At 39.4% G+C, this 22,944-nt stretch overlaps 1 protein-coding gene across 2 annotated transcripts in view; it reads left to right on the plus strand.

Annotated features, from left to right (window-relative positions):
- The window catches only part of PHTF1 (putative homeodomain transcription factor 1), a 163,026-nt gene extending 140,359 nt beyond the window's left edge, over positions 1-22,667 (plus strand). The window contains exons 17-19 of one of the 2 annotated variants that reach the window (XM_075850728.1): positions 2,104-2,199; positions 8,074-8,199; positions 22,344-22,667. In XM_075850728.1, the coding sequence (XP_075706843.1) occupies positions 2,104-2,199; positions 8,074-8,199; positions 22,344-22,364 (243 nt within the window). In that variant the 3' untranslated portion in view covers positions 22,365-22,667. Of the gene's footprint in view, positions 1-2,103; positions 2,200-8,073; positions 8,200-22,343 lie in introns of those variants that run through there. The other variant, XM_075850729.1, reaches the window with a different exon arrangement.
- Positions 22,668-22,944: the final 277 nt, after the last annotated feature.

Here is a 22,944-nt window from a genome sequence, read left to right on the forward strand (position 1 = left end):
CATGTTCACATCTGCTTCAGAGGCTTCATTCGGATTCTGTATCACAAATTCAGTCGATGGAAATAATAGTCATGCGTGTCAATACAATGAACACCAAGACGGAATCGGACGGACGGACAACTTTGTAAGTCAATTGGGGTATCTGTTCTATGACGGCTCCGGCAAGGTATTGTGGTTGCTCTTATAAACAGAAACCACAACACAGATGTGAACAGAACCTCATTTGGCACTAAGGATGAATGTATCTGGGTATAGCTACTACAGTAACAGACAGGATTTACATTCGTCTGATTAATCCCTTTATGTACCGTATTTTTCGGACTATAAGACTCACCTGACCATAAGACGCACACCGGTTTTAGACAACAGAAAATAGGAAAAAAATGATTTGTTAAAAAATTATTTATTTGGTTTCACCACATTCTGAGAGCCACAACTTTTTTATATATTTTTTCATCGATTAAGCAGTGTGAGGGTTTATGTTTTGCGGGACGAGTTGTAATTTTATTGGCACCATTTTTTGGTACATACAAATTTTTTGATCACTATTACAATTTTTTAAGCGCTATGATGACCAAAAAACTGTTTTGATGTATTCAATTTTTAAACTCACCGTACGAGTTAAATAATGGTGTATTGTAATAGATCGGACATTTACGGACGCAACGATACCAAATTATTTTATTTTTTTACATTGTGCTTGGGAAAAAATGTTTTTTTGAACTTTTAATATATATTTTTTTTACACTCCTGAAAATGTAACTTTTTTTTTTACACATTTTATTAGTTCCCCTAGGGGACTTGAACCAGCCGCTACTTGATTGCATGTGGAGTTACTGAAACAGCGTAACTCGCTGAGCTACGCTGTTTCCTAACTCCCATAGTAGTAATTGGCAGTTACGGAAGCAGCGTAGCATGCGAGCTACGCTGTTTCTGTAACTACTGTTCAGTTCTCTGGGAGTTACGAAAACAGCGTAGCTCAGCGAGTTATGCTGTTTCAGTGACTCCACATGTAATCAAGGGGCCAGGAGAGCACAGAAAGCTGGAACAGGGTTTAGGGGGCCCTGTTCTAGAGATAGGTACGGGTGTGGGACCTGCATCTATCTGACATTTATGACATCCTGTGGCTATGTCATTATTGTCCTTCATAGAAAAACCCCTATAAATGCCGCGGTCGCAATTGACCGCGGCATTTAACTAGTTAAAGGGGTTTACCATAAAACACATGTAGCCCCTATCCACAGGATAGGGGCTACATGTGAGATCACTGGGGGTCTGACCGCTGGGACCCCCAGCGATAAGGAGAACAGGGGACCGAAAGTCACCCAAAGCGCTACATGAGAAGACTGGACTTCCGGGTTCTGTGTCCGGCTTATCTGTTTCGCAGCTCCATAGAGATCAATGGAGAGCCGCTCGCGCATGAAGCTGCCGGACACAGAATGCGGAAGTCAAAGCTTCTCATGCAGCACACTGGGTGACTTTTGGTCCCGGTTCTCCTTATCGATCACACATGTATCCCCTTATAGTCCAAAAAATTGTCTCTTATAAAATAATTTGAGCCATATACTGATATGAAATATATTGAGAATTCTATTCTATTTGAAGAGTACAATGAACACAATTAGGTTTCAGAAATACTATGGCAAATGGACACCATTTTGTGGCTGTTGCAATCATCAAAATCTCAATGGATCAATGAAAATAGAGCTTCACATAACTTTTTATTGTCTCTGTGAGATTGCATCTTTAGCAAAAGGGAAATATAATATTCTACGTTGATGAGCTTTGAGCTCCAGTAATAAGGGATATAATCTCTCTGTAGGTAGAATCATGTCATAGCACTGTTTTTTATATATACCCACAGCAGCCATTTCTATAATGAAAACTAGCCCAGGACCCACACATTCATGGTATTGTAGATAGTCCCTGCTCCCAGATACCCACTGATGTTTCATTTTTTTCAAATTTGCTTAGCCCAAAAAATAAAATTTACAACATTTTTGTATTAAAACCAATAATATACAAGTAGTCATGTTAGTTTTTGAAGTGCAATTATAACTATTTTGTTCAAGGTCTTTATGGCTTAATTTTTTTCCTTTTAAGATCAACCTATATCTCAAAATGGAAAAGAAGCCAAACAAAAAGGAACAACTCAGCATTGTGAATAATGTCCTAAAACTGTCTTCCAAACTAATTAAGGTATGTATTGCTAAAATGTGATCATGTTATATATTGCAGGGAAATAAGCATTGCTATTGTCTTGATGGAGCTGAGGAATAGTCAATGGATCGTTTTCCTTCCAGTGTGGGCATCCGTTTTTGCTCCTCAATAAGACCACATTATTTGCTATACAAAGTGCTTCAATTGAAACAGGTCATATATGAAAATTCTGCTATTCTTTGAGGACGATATTCTTGCCCAGAGAACAGTTTTATAGGAGTTAGTGTGGGTGTAAGAAAGATATGAAACTTAGTATAGTCGTCACTAGACTTTCCTTCACTCGTCTCAAAGATTTTAAAGAAATTTAGTAATAACTTAAATTCCTATAAGGAAAAGACCGGTTGACTTTTATAATGATAATGGTATTATTCTTGGGTAACTCAGTAGTTTGTTTTGACTTCAACACCAAAGCCACAGGCTCGGTTCTGTATGGAAATTTAATAGGGCACCCAAAGAGGTACATAAGGCTGTTACTTTACTTCACATGCCTCCAATTTCATAGGGGAGAATATGGGAGGTTTACTGGTCAGATTTTGTCCAAATGCAACAGAAAAAAAAATTATGTTATGTACCATCGGGTACAAATCCTATTCTAAGTTTTGGGGGGGCAGGTTGCATTGTCTCAGTATATCCTGGGCTCAATGGCTTGATGGTCTCAAAAGAAGGCAGGAGAACGGTTTCTGTGCTTACATCACATACTTAAAAATGTATTTGTGCTACTTCAAAACCAATAGAATACTAAAATGTTTTAACATGCTCTCATTAAAATATACCAGAATTGTTAAAGCAGGACTTAAAGCATCAAAAAGTGTTAATTTGCACCTGGTAAGACAAAGCAAATTCTAAGCATATTCTCTCTTTCCAAGTACATGAAAACATAAAACTTCACTTATGACCCCGAGCTATTGTACCTATCTCCCCTATTGTTCAACAAGTAAACCAGTGGTTCCCAACCGGGGTGCCGCCGCACCCTGGGGTGTCGTGAAAATTGTCCAGGGATTCCGCGACACTCCACTCATCCACTGCAAAAAAAATAAATGTCATTTTTTGCTTCAAGCTCCGGCCCCAACGCTTACTCTAACTATGCTTGTAGCAGACGTGACGCAGGCACGCCTGATACAACTACCGCCCACCACTTCCCACTAGAAGAGCCTGATGGAGGGAGAGGAGCCATTAACGCTGGGCAGGGTAAGTATTTCTTATATCGTTTATTAGAAATTGTGTGAGAACTGGATCCAGGGGAATGCTGGAAGTTGTATTTTACTGTGAGTGGGAGGCTGTTGGTCACTTTACTGGGAGGGGGTTGATGGTCACTTTACTGGGGTGCTGATGGTCATTTTACTGTGAGTGGGAGGCTGGAGGTCACTACTGGAGGGAGCAGATGGTCCCTTTACTGGAGGGGGCTGATGGTCACTTTACTGGAGGGGGCTGATGGTTACTTTACTGGAGGGGGCTGATGGTCACTTTACTGGAGGGGGCTGATGGTCACTTTACTGGAGGGGGCTGATGGTCACTTTACTGTGCGAGAGGGAGGGGGCTGATGGTCATTTTACTGTGAGTGCTGGGCTGATGGTCATTTTACTGTGAGTGGGGGTGTGATGGTCATTTTACTGTGAGTGAGGGTCTGATGGTCCTAAAGGAATCTTGAAGCAGATTTTTATGTTCTGCCTTACAAAAACCTTTTTTTGTCGTTTTGTAAACTATTTTTGGTAGGGGTGCCCTGAGGAAAAAAAACATTTTTCCAGGGGTGCCTCAAACCTGAAAAGGTTGGGAAACTCTGAAGTAGACTAATATTAAGTGGCACATGGGTGAAAGTAAAACTGAACCGGATGTGAGGTTAAACAGTATGAATGTTGAATTAGCATTGTATTATAGGCTGGTTATTAGAAACATGATTTGTAGCATTGAAATATTTACATAAAGGGCTATATACACTTTTGCAGTCAACTATTCATTGCTTTAATGCATCTAAAATATAAAAATGAAACAACTTTACAGATACACTTGATTGAAAATCTCTTACCGTTATGTGTCTACAGATCCTATAGTCCTATCTGACTAAGGTTGCATACTACAAACCATGCTCTGAGTATGATCCTGCCGTCATGATACTCTCTTATCTTTTTCAGGGGTGTAGAAATAGGGGGTGCAGAGGTATAAGTTCCACCCGGGCCCTAAGTGCTTGAGGTGCAATATTGGAAGACACCAGGATTATAAATAGCAAATGGTAGGCGGTGGCCGTGTTACGTTTTTTTTTGCTTTAGGGCCTAGGAAATAAGAAGTTATTCCTCAGTAGGTCTTCTTAATAATAATTAACTTAATAATAAATCCGTTATTAACGGAAGCCTATTAGACATAATGGACTTGATGTCAGAGTGAAGCTCTAAGTGGGTAGTGCAATGTATTAGAATAGAGATCAGTAATGCAGGCTTTCAAGTCCCCTAGTGGGACAAAAAAAAGTTTAAAAAAGTAAATAGAAAAGTTGTACAAAAGAATAAAAATAAAAGTTTCTAGTTCCAAAAAACAAAAACCCCCTTTTTTCTCATAATGTTTTTTATTATAGGAAAAAATAAAAAGTATAATTATTTAGTGTCACTGCGTTTGTAATGACCCAAGCTATAAAATTATAATGTTATTTTTCCCGCACGGTGAATACCGTGAAAAAACAAACAAAAAAAACACAAATACGAGAATCGCTGTGTTAGCAAACGTCTGTCCCTTTAAGATTACCATGACTACTAGTCTAGTTTATGGGAGGTTTTGGTTTTAGTTGTTAAGCCTATTTCACTTCTCTGTCTTTCTTCCTATCAGATTGAAGGGTAGAGTATTTAAATCTGGGTTTGTTCTGTTTTCTTTGCTTGTGATTTTACTGGTTTCCATGTGTTTGATCAAACTACCGACTATACCCTGTGCCTTTTGACTATTTGGACTTTTTGGAACTGGACTTCGGCTTGTCTCTGGATTACCCTTTCCTTACTGATTTGGCTTTCTGCTCCTGGCTGGTTTTGACCTCTGCAATCCCTGATATCCACTAGCTTTGTAACTTGGACTTTCTGTTTACCCTCTGGCTGTTATCTGCTTTGGTATTGCCTGCATTGCACCTCTTATCCAACACCAAACTCTGCTAAAACAACTTGTGTTCTATGCTGTAAAGTCCAAACTGCCTTGCAGTGGGCTCTGGCGAAAACCATAGAGTAGCCTTAGATTCTGTTGATCAGAGTTGTGACAGATTTTTGGTTGCGGATTTATTTGTATGCTCATTCCCGACAGTCCTCAGCAGCCTTTGGGGAATCGCTCACCTAGCAATTCCACAAACTACCACCTTGGAAATTGCTCAGCTGGTGATTCCATAACACCGTTTTTTTGGTCAGCACTCCTCCCAAAACATAGAATAAAAAGTGTTCAAAAAGTTGCATGTACCCCATAATAGTATAAAAACTACAACTCGTTCCACAAAAAACAAACCCTTATTTAGCTATTTTGACCGAAAAATAAAAAAGTTATGGCTCTTAGAATATGGTGACACAAATTTTTAAAAAAAAGGTGATTTCATTGTGCAAACGCTATAATAAAAAACATAAAAATAAATATATATATATTTGGTATTGCCATAATCGTATCGACCCACAGAATAAAAGTAAAATTGTCATTTATATCGCACGATGGACGCTGTGTAAAAAAAAAAGTCAAAAACACTGTTTGAATTGCTGGTTTTTGGTCACCTTGCTTACCAAAAAAATGTGATTAAAAAGTTTCATGTACCCCAAAATGGTACCAATGAAAATTTCAGATTGTCCTGCAAAAAATAAGCCATCACACAGCTCCATTTGCAAAAAAATAAAAAAGTTCTGTCTCTCAGAATATGGTGAACAAAATGTGCAGAGCGTGTTCCAAAAGGGGCCACAAATCTGTGGATTATTTATTTACCCAATTATTTTACCACTTTATGATGTACTCCGCACAGCTTACATATGCCCTCACATTATAAACTACAATAGCTGCAAAATCCCCAAACAGAACTACTACCAAGCAAAATACGCGCTCCAAAATCCAAATGCCACTCCCTCCCTACTGAGCCCTACAGTGTGCCCTACGTCCACATATATGGCACTCCCATACCTGGGAGAACCCGCTTAACAGTTTATGAGGTATTGGTCTTCAGTGGCACAAACTGGGCACAGCATATTGTGCACTAAAATCGCATATCAGTGGAAAATCCGCGTTAGTTTCTAATGAAAAATGCTTATTACACATCTTAAAATGCCTTAAGGGGTGTAGGTTCTAAAATAAGGGTCACTACTTGGGGGGTTTGTTTTACTATTTGACCTCAGAACCCTGCAACTGTGGGCCAAGGCTGTGAAACTCACCAAAATAGGCCTCAAATGTACATGGCACTAAGCCCTGTCCTAAGTCCAGGGCCTGTCATATGCCAGTCCTAAGCCCTGTCATATGTCCAGACAAATGATAAATGCCTTGAGGGGTGTAGTTTCCAAATTGAGGTCACTTCTTGGGGAATTCCACTGTACTCTGGTACTTTAAGGGTTTTGCATATGCGACATAGCGCCCGAACACCAATTGTACAAAATCTGTGCTCCATAAGCCAAATTGCGCTCCTTCCCTACTGAGTCTTGCAGTGTATTCAGCAGTTTATGACCAAATATGGTTTATTGCCCTACTCGGGAGAAATGGCTTCACAAATTTCGGAGTGCTTTTTAGCTTTTAATCCTTTGTGGAAATGAAAAAAGTATACATTATATTGAAAAAAAATGCAGATTTTGTTTTCAGTTGCCAAATTCATATTAATTCAGCAAAGTCCCTGTGAGGTTAAAATGTTCACTATACGCCCTAAAGAATTTCTTGAGTGGTGTGGTTTCTTAAATGGGGTCACTTTTGTGGGTTTTTTCACAGTTTCGGTCCCTCAGGAGCTTTGCAAATCTGACATGGCCAGCAAAATTTGAGCTACAAAAGCTAAATGGCGCTCCTTCCTTTCTGACCCCTTCCGTGTATACAAACAGCAGTTTATGACCACATATGGGGTATTACCATACTCGGGAGAAATTGCTTTATAAATCTTTTTTTTTTTCTCCGTTATTCGTATGAAAATGAAAAAAATCCGAGCTAAATCTACATTTTATGAGAAAAAAAATTATATTTTAATTTTCACTGCCTAATTTCAATGATTTCAGTGTGGTAAAAATGCTTATTATACACTTAGATAAATTCTTTGAGGGGTGTAGTTTCCTTAATGTGTTACAACTATTTTGTGTGGTATAAGTATCTGTCTTACAAGTAGAAAAATGCTAATTTTTGTAAATGTTCTCAATTTTTTTGTGTTTTTCACAAATAAACACTGAATGTATCGACCAAAATGTACCACTAACTCAATGAACAATGTGTCACGAGAAAACTGTCTCAGAATCGCTTGGATAAATAAAATCATTCCAATGTTATTACCACATAAAGTAACACGTCAAATTTGAAAAAAAAAATCTGTATCCACAAGGCCAAATCTGGCTGTGTCCTTATGGGGTTAAAATAGAATATTCATAATACAAGACTTCAAACCTGGAGTTGATTGTCATTTTCTTGTAAAGTGGATAAAACATGGCTTCCTGCCAAGGTTTTTCTACACCAATGAATTACATTCTGAGATTATGTGAAGTGGAAATGGCTTCATTTGGGTACATTCTGTATAAAGTTCTGTAGAGCCTTGTTGCTTATTATAGCAAAATGTTGTGAGAGAATGGCAAGACGCAAAACTCCACAGGCAGTAATCCTTATTAACTAAATCCCAAAGCGTTTATGACAACTCTATCACTAACCTTTTATCAATATTTGTCTGTTGCTTTTCAGGAAATTGATACCCCTTTCAGGCTGTATGGACTTGCAATGAACCCTCTTATATACAATATAAGTCGTGTAGTCATTCTTTCTGCAGTGTCTGGTGTTGTGAGTGACCTTCTGGGATTCAACATTAGAGTGAGTGCAGTATACAGATCTCTTATAACTACTATTTGTATAATAGATTATGGAATTTATGAAATAAACATAAGAAATATGATGACACTTAATGTGGACACCTACATTTAAAATACTATGTGTTAATGTTTATTTGTCATGCAGCTCCCCTGCAGGGACAGAAGGAAAGAATGTTTTTATTTGCTTTCAATGAATTTCCATCTGTCTTGTCTCAAATTAAATGACCTCGTATTTGTCAGTGTTGAAAAGCCCTTTTAAAAGACTTTTTAAATAATTTTCTAGTAAATGACAACGAAGGGCAATAAAGACTTTACAAAAACTCAACATACATTCTAGACTCAAAGGAGTTTTCCCATGAATAAAAAAGTTATGACTTATCATTCGTATTCGTATATGCCATAGCTTCATAATTGATAGAAATCTAGCTGCTGGGATGCCCACTGATCCCATTGGCATTTACTCTGCACCACTCCCTACCCAAAACTATGTAGAGAATTGCAACACAGTCTCAATCAAAAGAACAAAAGCTGCCACAGTGGAGCTATGCAGTGGTAAAATCTGAAGCGTCCACTGCACTTTACCACAGCCATAACTTGTATTAGTTGTAAAAATCCCCTTCATGGATCACATTACCATTAACACATCCTTCAACATTACAATTTTCAAATTTCAGCCTATTTAACATAAACCTAAGGGTGGATTCCCATGCAGTAGATATTATTGTAGAAATGTATGCAACTAAAAATCAGTTCAATTACTCTGAATGGGGCAAATACATTAAATGTCTGCAAGTTCCATTCAGATAAATGGAACTGATTTTCAGTCATTGGAGTTTCTGCAACAAAATCTGTCGCGTGTGAATCCACTCTATAAACAATTATCTTGTGTGTAAGGATTCGGCAAGGGAAGCATGCCAGCCTGAGGATCTGTTCACACTTTTCAACATTGTTTGACTTCCATCCTTCAAGGATCAAAGTATCATAGTCCTGTAGTTTGTAAGGCTGAAAAAATACATAAATCCATCCAGTTCAGCCTTTTATTATGCAATGTTGATCCAGAAGAAGACAAACCCCCCTTAAGTGAAAAGCCAATTTCTTGTTATTAGGAGAAAATTCCTTTGACTCCAATATGGCAATAAAAATAAACCCCTGGATCAACGGCCTATCTACAGTACTCTAGTAACCATAACTTGTAATCTTATTAGAGTCAGGAAATACATCCTGGCCCCTTTTGAACTCGTTCAGTGAATTCTCTGTAACAGTTTGACAGGGAGTTCCATAGGCTCACTGCTCTTACAGTAAAGAACCCCCTTTTGTGTTTGTGTAGAAAACTTCTTTCCTCTAGAAATAGAGTATTCCCCCTTATTATAGTTACAGTCCTGGGTATAAATATTTCATGAGAGAGGTGTCTGTATTGACCTTTTGATATATTTATGCATAGCTGTTAGGTAACTCCTTAGCTGTCTTTTTTGGATCTAAATAATACTATTCCTGATAATCTCTCGGGGTTCTGTATTCCACCAATTTCATTTATTAATTTAGTTGCCCACCTTAGACCCTGCTCAAGCTGTATGTATTTCTTGTGCACAAAACTGCACACAATATTCCTTGTGCGGTTTGACTAGTGATTTATTAGGTGTGCATCTATGCCCATTTATTTGCACCCCGTGATCTTATTTACCTCGGCAGTGGGTGCCTGACTCTGGTTGCTACAGTCAACTAAAAGTCCCAAGTCATTATCCGTGTCCGTTTTACCCCGCGTTTTACCATTAAGTATGTAATGGTGACATGTATTTTCCCTTCGTAAGTTCATAACCTTAAATTTTTGGGTGTTAAACCTCATTCACCAGTACTCTGCTCAAGCCTCCAAACTTATCCAGATCTATTTTTAATAGAATACGTCTTCCTTTGTGTTATTTAAATTTCACAATGTAGTATCATCTGTAAGTATTGACATTTTACTGTGCAATCCCTTTACAAGGTCATTAATATATTAAATAGCCTAGTGCCCAATACTGACCTCTGTGGTACTCCAATAGTAACAGTGACCCAATTTGAGTATGTACCATTAATAACCACCCTTTGAGCCAGTTACTTACCCACTTATATACATTTTCCCCCAGTATCCACATTCTCATTTTGTGTACCAAACTTTTATGTGGCACTGTATCAAATGCTTTGGGAAAAATCAAGATATGAAATCCAATAACTCACCCCAGTCCAGTCTAGAGCTTAACTCCATATACAACACGCTAAGGCGGAATTCACACGACAGGGTTTCCCGGCCGGGTGCCGGCAGTTCATAAATCGGCCGGCACCCGGCTGCATTAGGAACAATAGACCCCTAATGGGGCTATTCACACGACCGATTTTTTGACGGGTCTTTTTTTGCTCCATGTAGGAGTCGGAATCCCCAATCCCCGGCCGGGGATTGGGGATTCCGCTACAGGAGAAGTGCGTGACTCCACTGTCCATATATGGACACAGCGAAGTCACTGACTTCTGCAGCGGAATCCCCGACTCTATGGCTGGGGATTCCGCTACAGGAGAAGTGCGTGACTACACTGTCCATATATGGACACAGTGACGTCACTCACTTCTGAAGCGGAATTCCTGACCTGTGGTAGGGAATTCCTCTCCAGGAGAAGTCAGTGACTACACTGTCCATATGTGGACATTGAAGTCAGTGACTTCTCCTGGAATGTGGGGGGGGGGATGGGTGCAATCTACAGGGGGCTGTGTGGCATCACCTACAGGGGACTTGGTGGCAACCCCTACAGGGGACTTGGTGGCATCACCTACAGGGGGCTGGGTGGCATCACCTACAGGGGGCTGGGTGGCATCACCTATTGGGGGCTGGGTGGAATCACCTACAGGGGGCTGGGTGGCATTACCTACAGGGTGCAGGGTGGCATTACCTACAGGGGGCAGGGTGGCATTACCTACAAGGGGCAGGGTGGCATTACCTACAAGGGGCAGGGTGGCATTACCTACAAGGGGCAGGGTGGCATTACCTACAAGGGGCAGGGTGGCATTACTTACAAGGGACAGGGTGGCATTACCAACAGGGAGCTGGGTGGCATTACCTACAAGGGGCAGGGTGGCATTACCTACAAGGGGCAGGGTGACATTACCTACAAGGGGCAGGGTGGCATTACCTATAGGGGGCAGGGTGGCATTACCTATAGGGGGCAGGGGGGCATTACCTGCAGGGGGCTGGGGTGGCATTACCTACAGGGATCTGGGTGGCATTAACTACAGGGGGCTGTGTGGCATTATCTACAGAGAGCGGTGTGTGGCAACAAATTTAAATGAAATTCATCCGATTTTAAAACGGGCAGGGAAAAAAACGGATTCAAATCGGGTCAAAATCGGCCGGTAAAAACGGCAACACGGCCCGGAACGGAATAGGAACGGATGCAAACCGGCCAAAAACGGCAGATTTTCCCGGCCGACACTCGGACCCTGTCGTGTGAATGAGGCCTAAATGTGCCATAATATAGACAGGACCACCTACCAGATTCTTCCCATTGTCCCACCACCTCCCTGTCGCTACCATATCCACATCCAAACCGTCTTTTTTTTAGATTTTCCCCCGTTCCTGACAATGACACCCACGTATCACATTAGTCAGGGCCGATCCTCCATGAAGATCACACAGTACTTCACTCCTTTGAGTATCAAAAGAAAGGTAGAACCAAAAGAGGTACTAGAGCAAAGAGAAAACGGAAAAAAACAAAAACATAACTGACTATTCAGAAATTAGTATTTTAAACAAAGGAGACTCCTACCTAAATGAACCATGTCGAATATTAAATTTGTGCGATAAAACATATTAACAACCAGTATTTACTGACCCTTACCTTTTTTTTTTTTTACTAAAGAATACCATTAGCTTAATGAAAAATAGCTTATATAAATGAAATTTGAACAAAATAAAATGAAAGACTTTATGCTAAACACAGAAAGTGGCAATCCATTATCACTTACCTAAGATGAACAAGCACCTGATTAATCCACCAGGTAGATCCATCATTGTTGGGATAGAATCCCTAACCAGCTCTCTATCCCAATACATTGACAATCTTACTGCAAAAATATGTTAACCTAGATTCTTACCTTAAAAATTCCACCAGCTTGATATATTTAGTACAGTACATTGGGTGGCTGCCGGCCTGCAGATGGTCCACTCGGGACGTTGCTTCCCCATAGTTAAATATTTCCCATGACCTATGGATTTCCTGCATTGAAAGATTCCTCAGTAATGACACCAACATGCCCTCCAAACAAAATGAACTGATTATCAAAGATATTCACTTCAAATTCACGCATCATATTTTTTCTTTTGAAACTAAGTTGTATTTACAAACCCAGGAGACCACAATGAATACACGTTTTCACCAAGTTTTTAAAATTTGTCCATAGGGTATTTTGAATAGAAATTCACCCAAAATGAACATCTTCGGTCTGACAAAATTATTGTGTGTAATATATGACCTTTTTTTATGGGATGGATCCGACATTGATTTGTATTGTTTTGCGGAATATCTAAACAACAGCTGGGGACTTTTTCAGGTCATAATCGATTATTTGGATATTAAACTCTCTACACATAATAATAATAAAAATAATAATAATAATAATAATAAAAAGACAATCATTAGCAATAGCTTACTGGATTTCAAAAGTTCAAATGTCCCGTATGGCCAATTTAGAAGTTGAGAAAGAATTGTACTACAAAATACAGACTTTCATTCACAGTGTTAGGGCTGATTCAGACAAACGTGCCGTTTTTGCGAACGCAAAAACCGCTGCGTTTTGCGTGCGCAAAAGGCACTTGACAGCTCCGTGTGCCCTGTTCATATGGAGGCGCGGCTGCGTGCTTTTCGCGCAGCCGCCATCTTTATGACACTACGTTTGGATGTTTGTAAACAGATAAGCACGTGGTGCTTTTCTATTTACATTCATTCTTTTACTGTTATTGCGCGAATAACGCTTGTCCCACGAAAGTGCTTGAAAACCGCTGACACATAGAACATGTCGCGAGTTTTACACAGCGGACTAATGCTGCGCAAAACTCACAGACTGTCTGCACTGCCCCATAGGCTTCTCTAGGTCCGCACGAGCCGCGTAAAAACCACGCGGCCGGCACGGACGCAAAACACATTCGTCTGAATCCGCCCTTAAGGTATGAAACAGAAATTTTAAGAAAAGGGGTACCCATCAAATATTATCATCAAGTCCGCTATCAGAAAAGCAAGTACACTCATTCATAACCATGCATAATATCTGTAAAAGAAAAAAGCTTTAATGGGTAACTAAACATTTGACCAACTTCTGACTTGTCATAGTGACATGTCAGAAGTTTTGATCGGGGTGGGTCCGAGCACGGAGACCCCCACCAAATGCTAAAACGAATTGGCAGAAGTGTTCGTATGAGCGCTCAGCAGCTTCGTTTCTGTTTGGCTTTTTCCGGAAAGCAGTATCGAAATACGGGCTCATAGACTTTATATTGAGTCCGTACTCCGATACATTGATTTCCGGAAAAAGCCAAACAGACACGAAGTGGCTGAGCGCTCACATGAGCGTTTCTGCCACTTCGTTTTAGCCATTGGTGGGGGTCTCAGTGGTCGGACCCCCACCGAGCAAAACTTCACTATGACATGTCAGTAGTTTGTGAAATGTTTAGTTACCATTTAACTGGTTGAAGACGCAGGACGAGAATGCTCGTCCTGAGCGGCGGGTCGTTGCCGCATTAGGACGAGCATTCTCGTCCTGCAGTTAAACGGTCACCGCTTGTAAACAAACGGTGACAGGACTGTGACTTCAGCTGTCACAGACAGCTGAGCGTCACAGCTATCGGCGGTGGGACCAATCACGGCTCTCCCCCCCGTGGATCGCTGTGATTGGTCAGTCGCTCCAGACTGACCAATCACAGCAGAAAAGTGATTTGCTGCCCTTCCTCTGTGACGGATCTCCTCATTTCTGTCACAGTTGTGACAGTTCTGAGGAGATCGGACCAGAGTGAATTTAGTGCGTCCCCTCACAAGTGTAAAACAGCACACAAACCAGTTTTTTAACCCCATAGAGCTCCCCAATCCACCTCCCCTTCCCTCTCCTTTTGCCAACTTACTTCGTTTGTTTAAAAAATAAAAAATAAAAATAAAAAAAATAAAAAAAATTATAGGTAGTGTAGGATATATATAGGTGATTATTTTATATATATATATATAAAAATAAAATAAAATATATATATATATATATATACACACGTGTATATTATATACATATATGCGTTATATAGTGTATATATATATATATATATATATATATATATATAGGTAATAAATATACACTATATATATATAGTACGCAGACGTCTGAAAAAGAGTGTTAACCCTTCCTGCGCTGACGTTTTAGGCGCGATTTTTTGTTTTAGCATAAAATAAAAAGTTACAATTTTAAATAATCTAAAAAAATTTAGTAGTAGTTTAGGTAGGTTTACATATACACACACGCATACACCAGGTTTCTGACGACATTTCAGACATTGTTTTTTTATTTGTCATAAAAAAATGTTAAAAAGTATAAAGTTATGGCTAAACAGAATTACACTGTGGAGGAGGCCTACGCCATGCTGTGTTCAGACACAGACACGGAAACCGCCAGTGAGGATGAGGAACACTTCCTTATTTTGTCATCCTCTAGCGATAGTGAGGAACTCCCACAAAGGCGGAGAAGGCAGAGTGACAGTCACTCAAGTAACTCCAATTGGGTGCCCCCAAATATTTTTTCACCCCAAATTCCTGAATTCACTTCTGCCCCAGGAATAAAAATTGATACCACTGGGTACACGGAATTAAACATTTTACAAATTTTCTTCACGGAGGAATTGGTGAACCTAATGGTCACCAAAACAAATATTTATGCCGAACAGTATCTGGCCAGTCACCCCGCGTCATATTACGCTAGAGACCAGAAGTGGCATCCAACATGTGCTGCAGAAATTTAAAAGTTCTGGGGGCTCCTTCTTAATATGGGGCTTATTAAGAAACCCACCATACGGTCCTACTGGTCGACCGACGTTCTGTATGCTACCCCAATGTACAGGGTTGTAATGGTGAGAACTCTGTTTGAGGCAATATTGAGATTCCTCCATTACACTGACAACAGCCAGTGCCCTCCGCCTGGTGACCCCAACCAGGACAGATTATTTAAAATTAGGCCGCTCATTTCACTTCTGAGTGAAAAATTTTCAGAGGCATACACCCCTAATAAAAATATTGCCATAGATGAGTCACTCGTGCTCTTCAAAGGAAGGCTACGATTTAGGCAATACTTGCCAAGTAAAAGGGCAAAATACGGGATCAAAATTTATAAGCTCTGTGAGAGTGAAAGTGGGTACACTCACAGATTTCGAATTTACGAGGGAAAAGACTCCCAAATCTGCCCAACAGAGTGTCCCCCTGTCCTCAATATAAGCGGCAAAATTGTGTGGGACCTTTTGTACCCCCTGCTAGATAAAGGTTATAACCTTTATATAGATAATTTCTATACTAGCGTCCCACTGTTCCACTGCCTATTTGATAAAAATACAGTCGCCTGTGGCACAATACGGAGGAATCAAAAGGGCCTCCCAAAAAATTTGGTCGACCAGAAACTGAGACCTGGTGATAGCAGGTCATTGTCTAATGGGACTGTGATGGTGACCAAATTTAGGGATAAAAAATATGTTTTTATCATCACGTCCATTCATGGGGACAGCAGCACCCCTGTTCCAGTAAGAGGGCGTAATGCCACCGCCCTCAAGCCTGTGTGTATACAGGAATATAACCAGCACATGGGTGGCGTAGACCTGGCAGATCAAATGCTACAGCCATACAGCGCAATGAGGAAGTCCCGCGTATGGTACAAGAAGACTGCAATGCACCTCATACAAACAGCGCTGTACAATTCTTTTATTATTTATAGGAAGTCAGGGAATCAAGCACGGTATCTTGAATACCAGGAAAAAGTAATAAAGCAACTACTTTTCAAAGACCGAGCAGAAGAGGCTGCAAGTACATCCCATAGCAGCGAGGCCAGCAGAATTGTATCAGGGCAGCACTTCCCAAGTGAAGTGCCCCCCACTGAGAAAAAGAGAAGACCATACAAAAAATGTTGCGTCTGTTATAAAAACGGAATGCGAAAAGACACGGGCTATCAGTGTGAGACTTGTCCTGATAAGCCTACTTTTTTTTTACCCATTTTTGGCCTTTCATCCCTATTTGCGGTACATTATTGCCCATTTATGAATTGGAATTTAACCTAAAAAAAACCCTAAATACTTCATTATACCCCTAGATGAATACTAGTACATTATTGCCCATTTATGAATTGGAATTAAACCTAAAAAAATAACTAAATACTTCATTATACCCCTAGATGAATACTGAAAAACTAAATACTTCATTATACCCCTAGATGAATACTGAAGGACAGTGTTTTCTGCTCAGTCACTTCAGAAAGTCTGCAAATAAATTGTGCCTGGAATTAATCTAACTAGGCCCAAAAAGCCACAAGGCGCTCCTTAAGTTTTATCCTCTCCTGTAATTCTAGCTAAAAAAAACGACATGGTCAACATAATCACTATACCCCTAAATGAATACTTTCAGGGTGTAGTTTCCAAAATGGTGTAACTTTTTTGGAGTTTCCACTGTACTGGCACCTCAGTGGCTCTGTAAATGTGACATGACACCGAAAACCATTCCAGCAAAATCTGTTCTCAAAAAGCCAAATGGCACTACTTCCCTTCTGAGCCCTGCCGTGGGTCCAAACAGCAGTTTATTACCACATATGAGGTATTCCCGTAATCAGGAGAAGTTTGTTTACAAATTTTGTGGTTCTTTTTCTCCTTTATTCCTAGTAAAAATTAAAAATGTCTACGTTTTTTCAGAAAAAAAGTCGATTTTCATATTCATGGCTGAATTCCACTAAATTCTGCAAATAACCTGTGTGGTCAAAATGCTCACTATACCCCTAGGAAAATTCCTTGAGGGGTGTACTTTCTAAAATGGGGTCGCTTTTGGGGGGTTTCCACTGTTTTGGTACCTCCAGGACGTTGCAAATGCGACATGGCACCGAAAATCATTCCAGCAAAATCTGGGCTCCAAAATCCAAATGGCGCTGTTTCCCTTCTGAGCCCTGCCGTGGGTCCAAACAGCAGTTTATTACCACATATGCGGTATTCCCGTAATCGGGAGAAGTTGCTTTACAAATTTTGTGGTTCTTTTTCTCCTTTATTTCTAGTAAAAATTAAAAAGGTCTACGTTTTTTCAGAAAAAAGGTGGACTTTCAATTTTACAGACTATTTCCAATAATTTTAGCAAAAAACCTGTGGGGTTAAAATGCTAACTATACCCCTCGATAAATTCCCTGAGGGGTGTAGTTTCCAAAATGGGGTCACTTTTGGGGGCTCTCCACTGTTTGGGCACCACAAGACCTCTTCAAACCTGACATGGTGTCTAAAATATAATCTAAAAAAGGAGGCCCCAAAATCCTCTAGGTGCTCCTTTGCTTCTGAGGTCCGTGTTTCAGTCCAAGAGGACACTAGGGCCACATGTGGGATATTTCTAAAAACTGTAGAATCAGGGTAATAAATTTTAAGTTGCAATTCTTGGCTAAAACCTTCTGTGGTAAAAAAAATTTTTATCATAAATTAATTTTGGCAAAAAAAATGAAATTAGTAAATTTCACGTCTACAGGGTGGGCCATTTATATGGATACACCTAAATAAAATGGGAATGGTTGGTGATATTAACTTCCTGTTTGTGGCACATTAGTATATGGGAGGGGGGAAACTTTTCAAGCTGGGTGTTGACCATGGCGGCCATTTTGAAGTCGGCCATTTTGTATCCAACTTTAGTTTTTTCAATGGGAAGAGGGTCATGTGACACATCAAACGTATCGAGAATTTCACAAGAAAAACAATGGTGTGCTTGGTTTTAACGTTACTTTATTCTTTCATGAGTTATTTACAAGTTTCTGACCACTTATAAAATGTGTTCAAAGTGCTGCCCATTGTGTTGGATTGTCAATGCAACCCTCTTCTCCCACTCTTCACACACTGATAGCAACACTGCAACTAAATTTTGGTGTTTTTCACAAATAAATACTGAATTTATCGACCATTTTTTTCACTAACATCAAGTACAATATGTCACGAGAAAACAATCTCAGAATCGCTTGGATAGGTAAAAGCGTTCCGGAGTTATTACCACATAAAGTAACACGTCAGATTTGAAAAAATCGTCTGTGTCCTGAAGGCCAAACCAGCCTGTGTCCTTAAGTTAAGGGGTTAAAAAAATAAATAAAAAGTAACACCATGGCTTTTACAACAAACTTCGAAACGACATACAAGTACGCTTATATAAAGATGAAAAAAATCAAAACATTGGACAATATTGCTAAATGATCCAGATCTAAAAGAGCAATAACCCAAAAACCCAAGGATCAAATATAGAAAAGCCAAAACCTTTAAAAGTCTTCTAGCACTGAGCAAACTCTGTATACAAAAACATACATGAAACATTCAGTATTTTACCTTCACCAATTGTAGGAAACGATCGAATCAACTACCCATGCTGCAAATGTTGCGATACTATTAAATACAATATTACGACCTTCAATAGTTAGGTTACTAATGAAAGTTTTAATATCAACTCATTAGCTCATTCTTTTAATATATCACAAGATATGTGATATACCTACAGCCCATGCAAACTACAGTGCATTGGCCATACCATAAATCCTACGTACCCGGTTGAAGAAACATAGATTAAAGAGGCTCTGTCACCAGATTTTAAAATCCCTATCTCCTATTGCAGGTGATCGGCGCTGCAATGTAGATCACCGTAACGTTTTTCTTTTTCAAAAACTAGCATTTTTGGCCAAGTTATGAGCATTTTTATATTTATGCAAATTAGCCTTTCTTATGGACAACTGGGCGTTTTTAATCTTATTTCCAACTGGGCGTGTATTGTGTTCGTTACATCTGGGTGTGTTTACTTGTTTTACTAGCTGGGCGTTGTGAATGGAAGTGTATGATGCTGACGAATCAGCATCATCCACTTCTCTTCGTTACCACCCAGCTTCTGGCAGTGCACAGACATTTTGCACCAAATATGATGGAGTAACTTCTGACACATGTAACTTATCCATACATGGTGCATCAAGGATTCAGGCTCTGAGCAAATTTTATCATACATGGAACATTTACCATCAGGGCTATAAAATATGTTTTCCTAACCAAGGTCACATTTACTTCACGGCCACCCTTTTTTCCAGTGTATAGACCTTAAGTACAAACATTTTAGGTGTTTAATAGGATATTGCAGTTTAAGCTCCAACTTTCATGTTTTTCATTTCATGACTTCTTTCATAACATTGTGTAATAGCTGTTCTCTCCAAAAGATCCTGACTGCAAGTTTTTGTGCCCTTTAAATAAAAGTGATAATTTAATTTACTTATCTAATTGTTTCAATAATATTGCTAATGTTTTTTTTTAAAAGATGACAAAGATTTCTAATATTTTATATGATTGTTGCAATCTGTGTTAGAATAGATTTATCAAGTGACATTCTATTTTAAAATAATTTTATTGAATAGCACCCCCACCCTTTGACCTCGTAACTCTGTCCACAATTCTTCCATTTTATATTTGCATCTAAACGGATGTTACACTCTGACCTTGTTGTCTGATGAAGGGCTGCTGTTACCCCAAAACGCATTACCTTGTAAAGTCCTATAAAATATCATCTTTACTATACACTTTATCGAATGAAAATCCAGTCCTGAAACGCGGCCTCACAGAGATCCATGTTTTGATCCTATTCTCCATTGCCATTACTATGCGTATGTTTTACTGCACTGCGATTGAGAGACCAAGGGAGACAACTGCACCAGAGTTAAGTCATGCTCGAAATCAGCTTTGTGCCTGAAGCAGATGAGCACATTGGCTATTACTCGCTGTTATCTGTCACCAAATTATGAACAGGCATACTATATTATGTTGTTCTGTGTATTTATCTACTTCTCCTTGTAGAAGCCGATTAGATTAGTTTGGTAGGACTGATCCTTTATAAACCTATGCGGATATGGAGTTATACCTTTTAACCTCATGGAGATTCTCCAGGATATCATCTCTTAGAAAGCCTTTAAACATTTTACCCACAAAAGAGGTTAAACTTACAGGTCTATAAATTCAGAGCTCTCGTTTTGACCCCTTTTTGAATGTTGGAACAACATTTTCTCAGCACTAGCCCTGTGGAAAAAACCTTGTCACTTTAGAATCCATCCTTACATTGTAGAAATGGGGGTCTGCTTATCACAACTTAGTTCCCTTAGTACTCAGGGTGTATGCAATTTGGACTTGGTGTCTATTTTAATATTTTTAAGATCACTTTGCGCTTCTTCCTGGATTAGACAGGTGACATTTAATGGAGAATTTTCTTTATTCCTCTGCATTTCACCTGACATTTGATTCTCCTGTTTGAACCCATTGACATTTTTTTTAAAATACATTTGCTATTTCCTCATCACCCTCTACAATTTATTCCTCATTTATGCCTCATGCATACGACCGTAGTTTTGCGGCCGCATACTATCCACAATTGCGGATAGTATAGGACACATACTATCCTATGGGCCAATGCACAGGACTGTGGTTTCCATTGTCTGTGCATTGTCCAGGAGCCCTTAAAGTTAATGCACATCTTGTGTGGGCACGGTCCGTGATTGCGAACAGACCGCGGATGACTCTCCTTGGGCCGTCTGTACTGTAATCACGGACTGTGCACACGGCTATGGTCGCGTGCAAGAGGCCTTACGTTTAAAGGGGCCAACACTTTCAGTATTAACCTTTTTTATTATTTATATAATGAAAGAATATTTTAGGGTTAGTTTTAATCTCTGTGGCAATGAGTCTCCCTGTTTCCAGCTTTGCTCCCTACTCAGTTTTTTACAAGTGAAAAACGTAACTGATAATAAGAAATGTCTTCCATTCTACTACATTTTCCTGTTCTCTTCAATGCCAAAAATAACAGAAATTCATGTTTTTGGCTTTTGGTTTGTTTTATTAATTTTTTTACTGGGTAGAATAGCATAGCTGGTTTTGCTATTTGCCCACAGAAAGTTTCCAGACGGTACAGAGGCTGACTGATGTCAACTGAGTTTGCCATCAGAAATATCCCATTGAAATCAAAGGGGCTGTAAGTGGAAACATTTCTGTGTACAAACAATGGTTAAAGTGGTTTTCCCATCTTGGACATCTATTGCATATCCACAGGATATACCAGAAAATTCCGATACATGTGGGTCCCACCTCTGGGACTCGCACCTATCTCTAGAACGGGGCCCCCTAAGCCCCGTTCTAGCTTACTCGGCTCCGCTGCCACTTGCCACTTCTTGGTTAAGTGCTCGGGATTTGCGGAAACATCCGCATGCTCGCCGTGCTACGCTGTTTTAGTAACTCCCATTCACTTCTATAGGAGTTACAGAAAAAGCGTGGCTCAGTGAACTCTGCTGTTTCCTTAACTCCCGACCACCTAACCAGGATGTGGCTGGGAGGCAGCGGGAGCAGACTAAACTAGAACAGGGTTTAGGGGGCCCTGTTCTAGAGATAGGTGCGGGTTCCTATCCTACGGATATGCCATAACTGTCCATGATGGGAAAATCCCTTTAACTTAGATTTGTCTCTAGAAACTCTGATAGTTTCAGCACCGATTGACAACGACACTTTGACATGGGGAATGGTTACCCCCTGTTGTAAATTCATAAATTTCCAGAAGGAAAATAGGAACAGCACAACACAGATTTGTGCGAAAAAAATACAGAATTTTTTTTTATGGGGAGTACAAGTATTTACTAAAACACGCAGGAGAGTTGACAGATCCTCTTCAAGAATGTTTTCTTTAAGATGAGTAATAGATATGATGCAGTTGCGGTTTCATTTTTAAACTTTATTTCACAAAGGAAAATACATTTTAATACTTTTACTTTTTAGCTAAGATTTTTTCAGTCTTATGTCATATTGTATAATTGTGTTGTAGTCAGCTCATACTGCATAATGATTGGCTAAAATAGTTTTTTTTCTCGATCTCTTCATAGCTGTGGAAAATTAAACCATGACCTTCTACTTTGAAGAAATACATCTATGCAGACGCAAAAGGTTAAAATTTCTGATCTATGGTTACGATAGGCAAGCCTGGACAGCTCGGCATTGCATCCCATTCAAGCTTTGCATGAACAAGAATCAGTAAGATTTACAGAAAAGGATGTTGTTCTAAGATGGCAAAGACTGTCGATTAGACTTTCTATATCATGTGCCAAGTGACTTTTTATAGCAGAGGAGTTTACTTTCTGTAGACAATGAAAAGAAAAAAATATATATTTATTGAAATTTTTAATGGATGATTTTTTTATGAATAATAAATGCTGTATTTAATTTTAATATGTTCAACAGAATATAAAGTTATTAATGGCAAGACTTTTACATTTCCCACATGGAATTATTTGTAGCAGCATGAAGAGGTTAAATAGGCACATTGTGATTATTTTTTTTTTTGATATGCCAATATAACAATTATTCCAATTACTCAAAGATACTCAAATATTGGAGGGATTAACAAATTAAAAGGGCCTTTGGAATCATGTAAATATGGTTAAAGTGATGGTTCGGGCAAAAGCTAAAAATACAGGTATTGTTTGG

The sequence above is a fragment of the Rhinoderma darwinii genome, chromosome 2 (genome assembly GCF_050947455.1).
Source record: "Rhinoderma darwinii isolate aRhiDar2 chromosome 2, aRhiDar2.hap1, whole genome shotgun sequence".
NCBI lineage: Eukaryota > Metazoa > Chordata > Amphibia > Anura > Rhinodermatidae > Rhinoderma > Rhinoderma darwinii.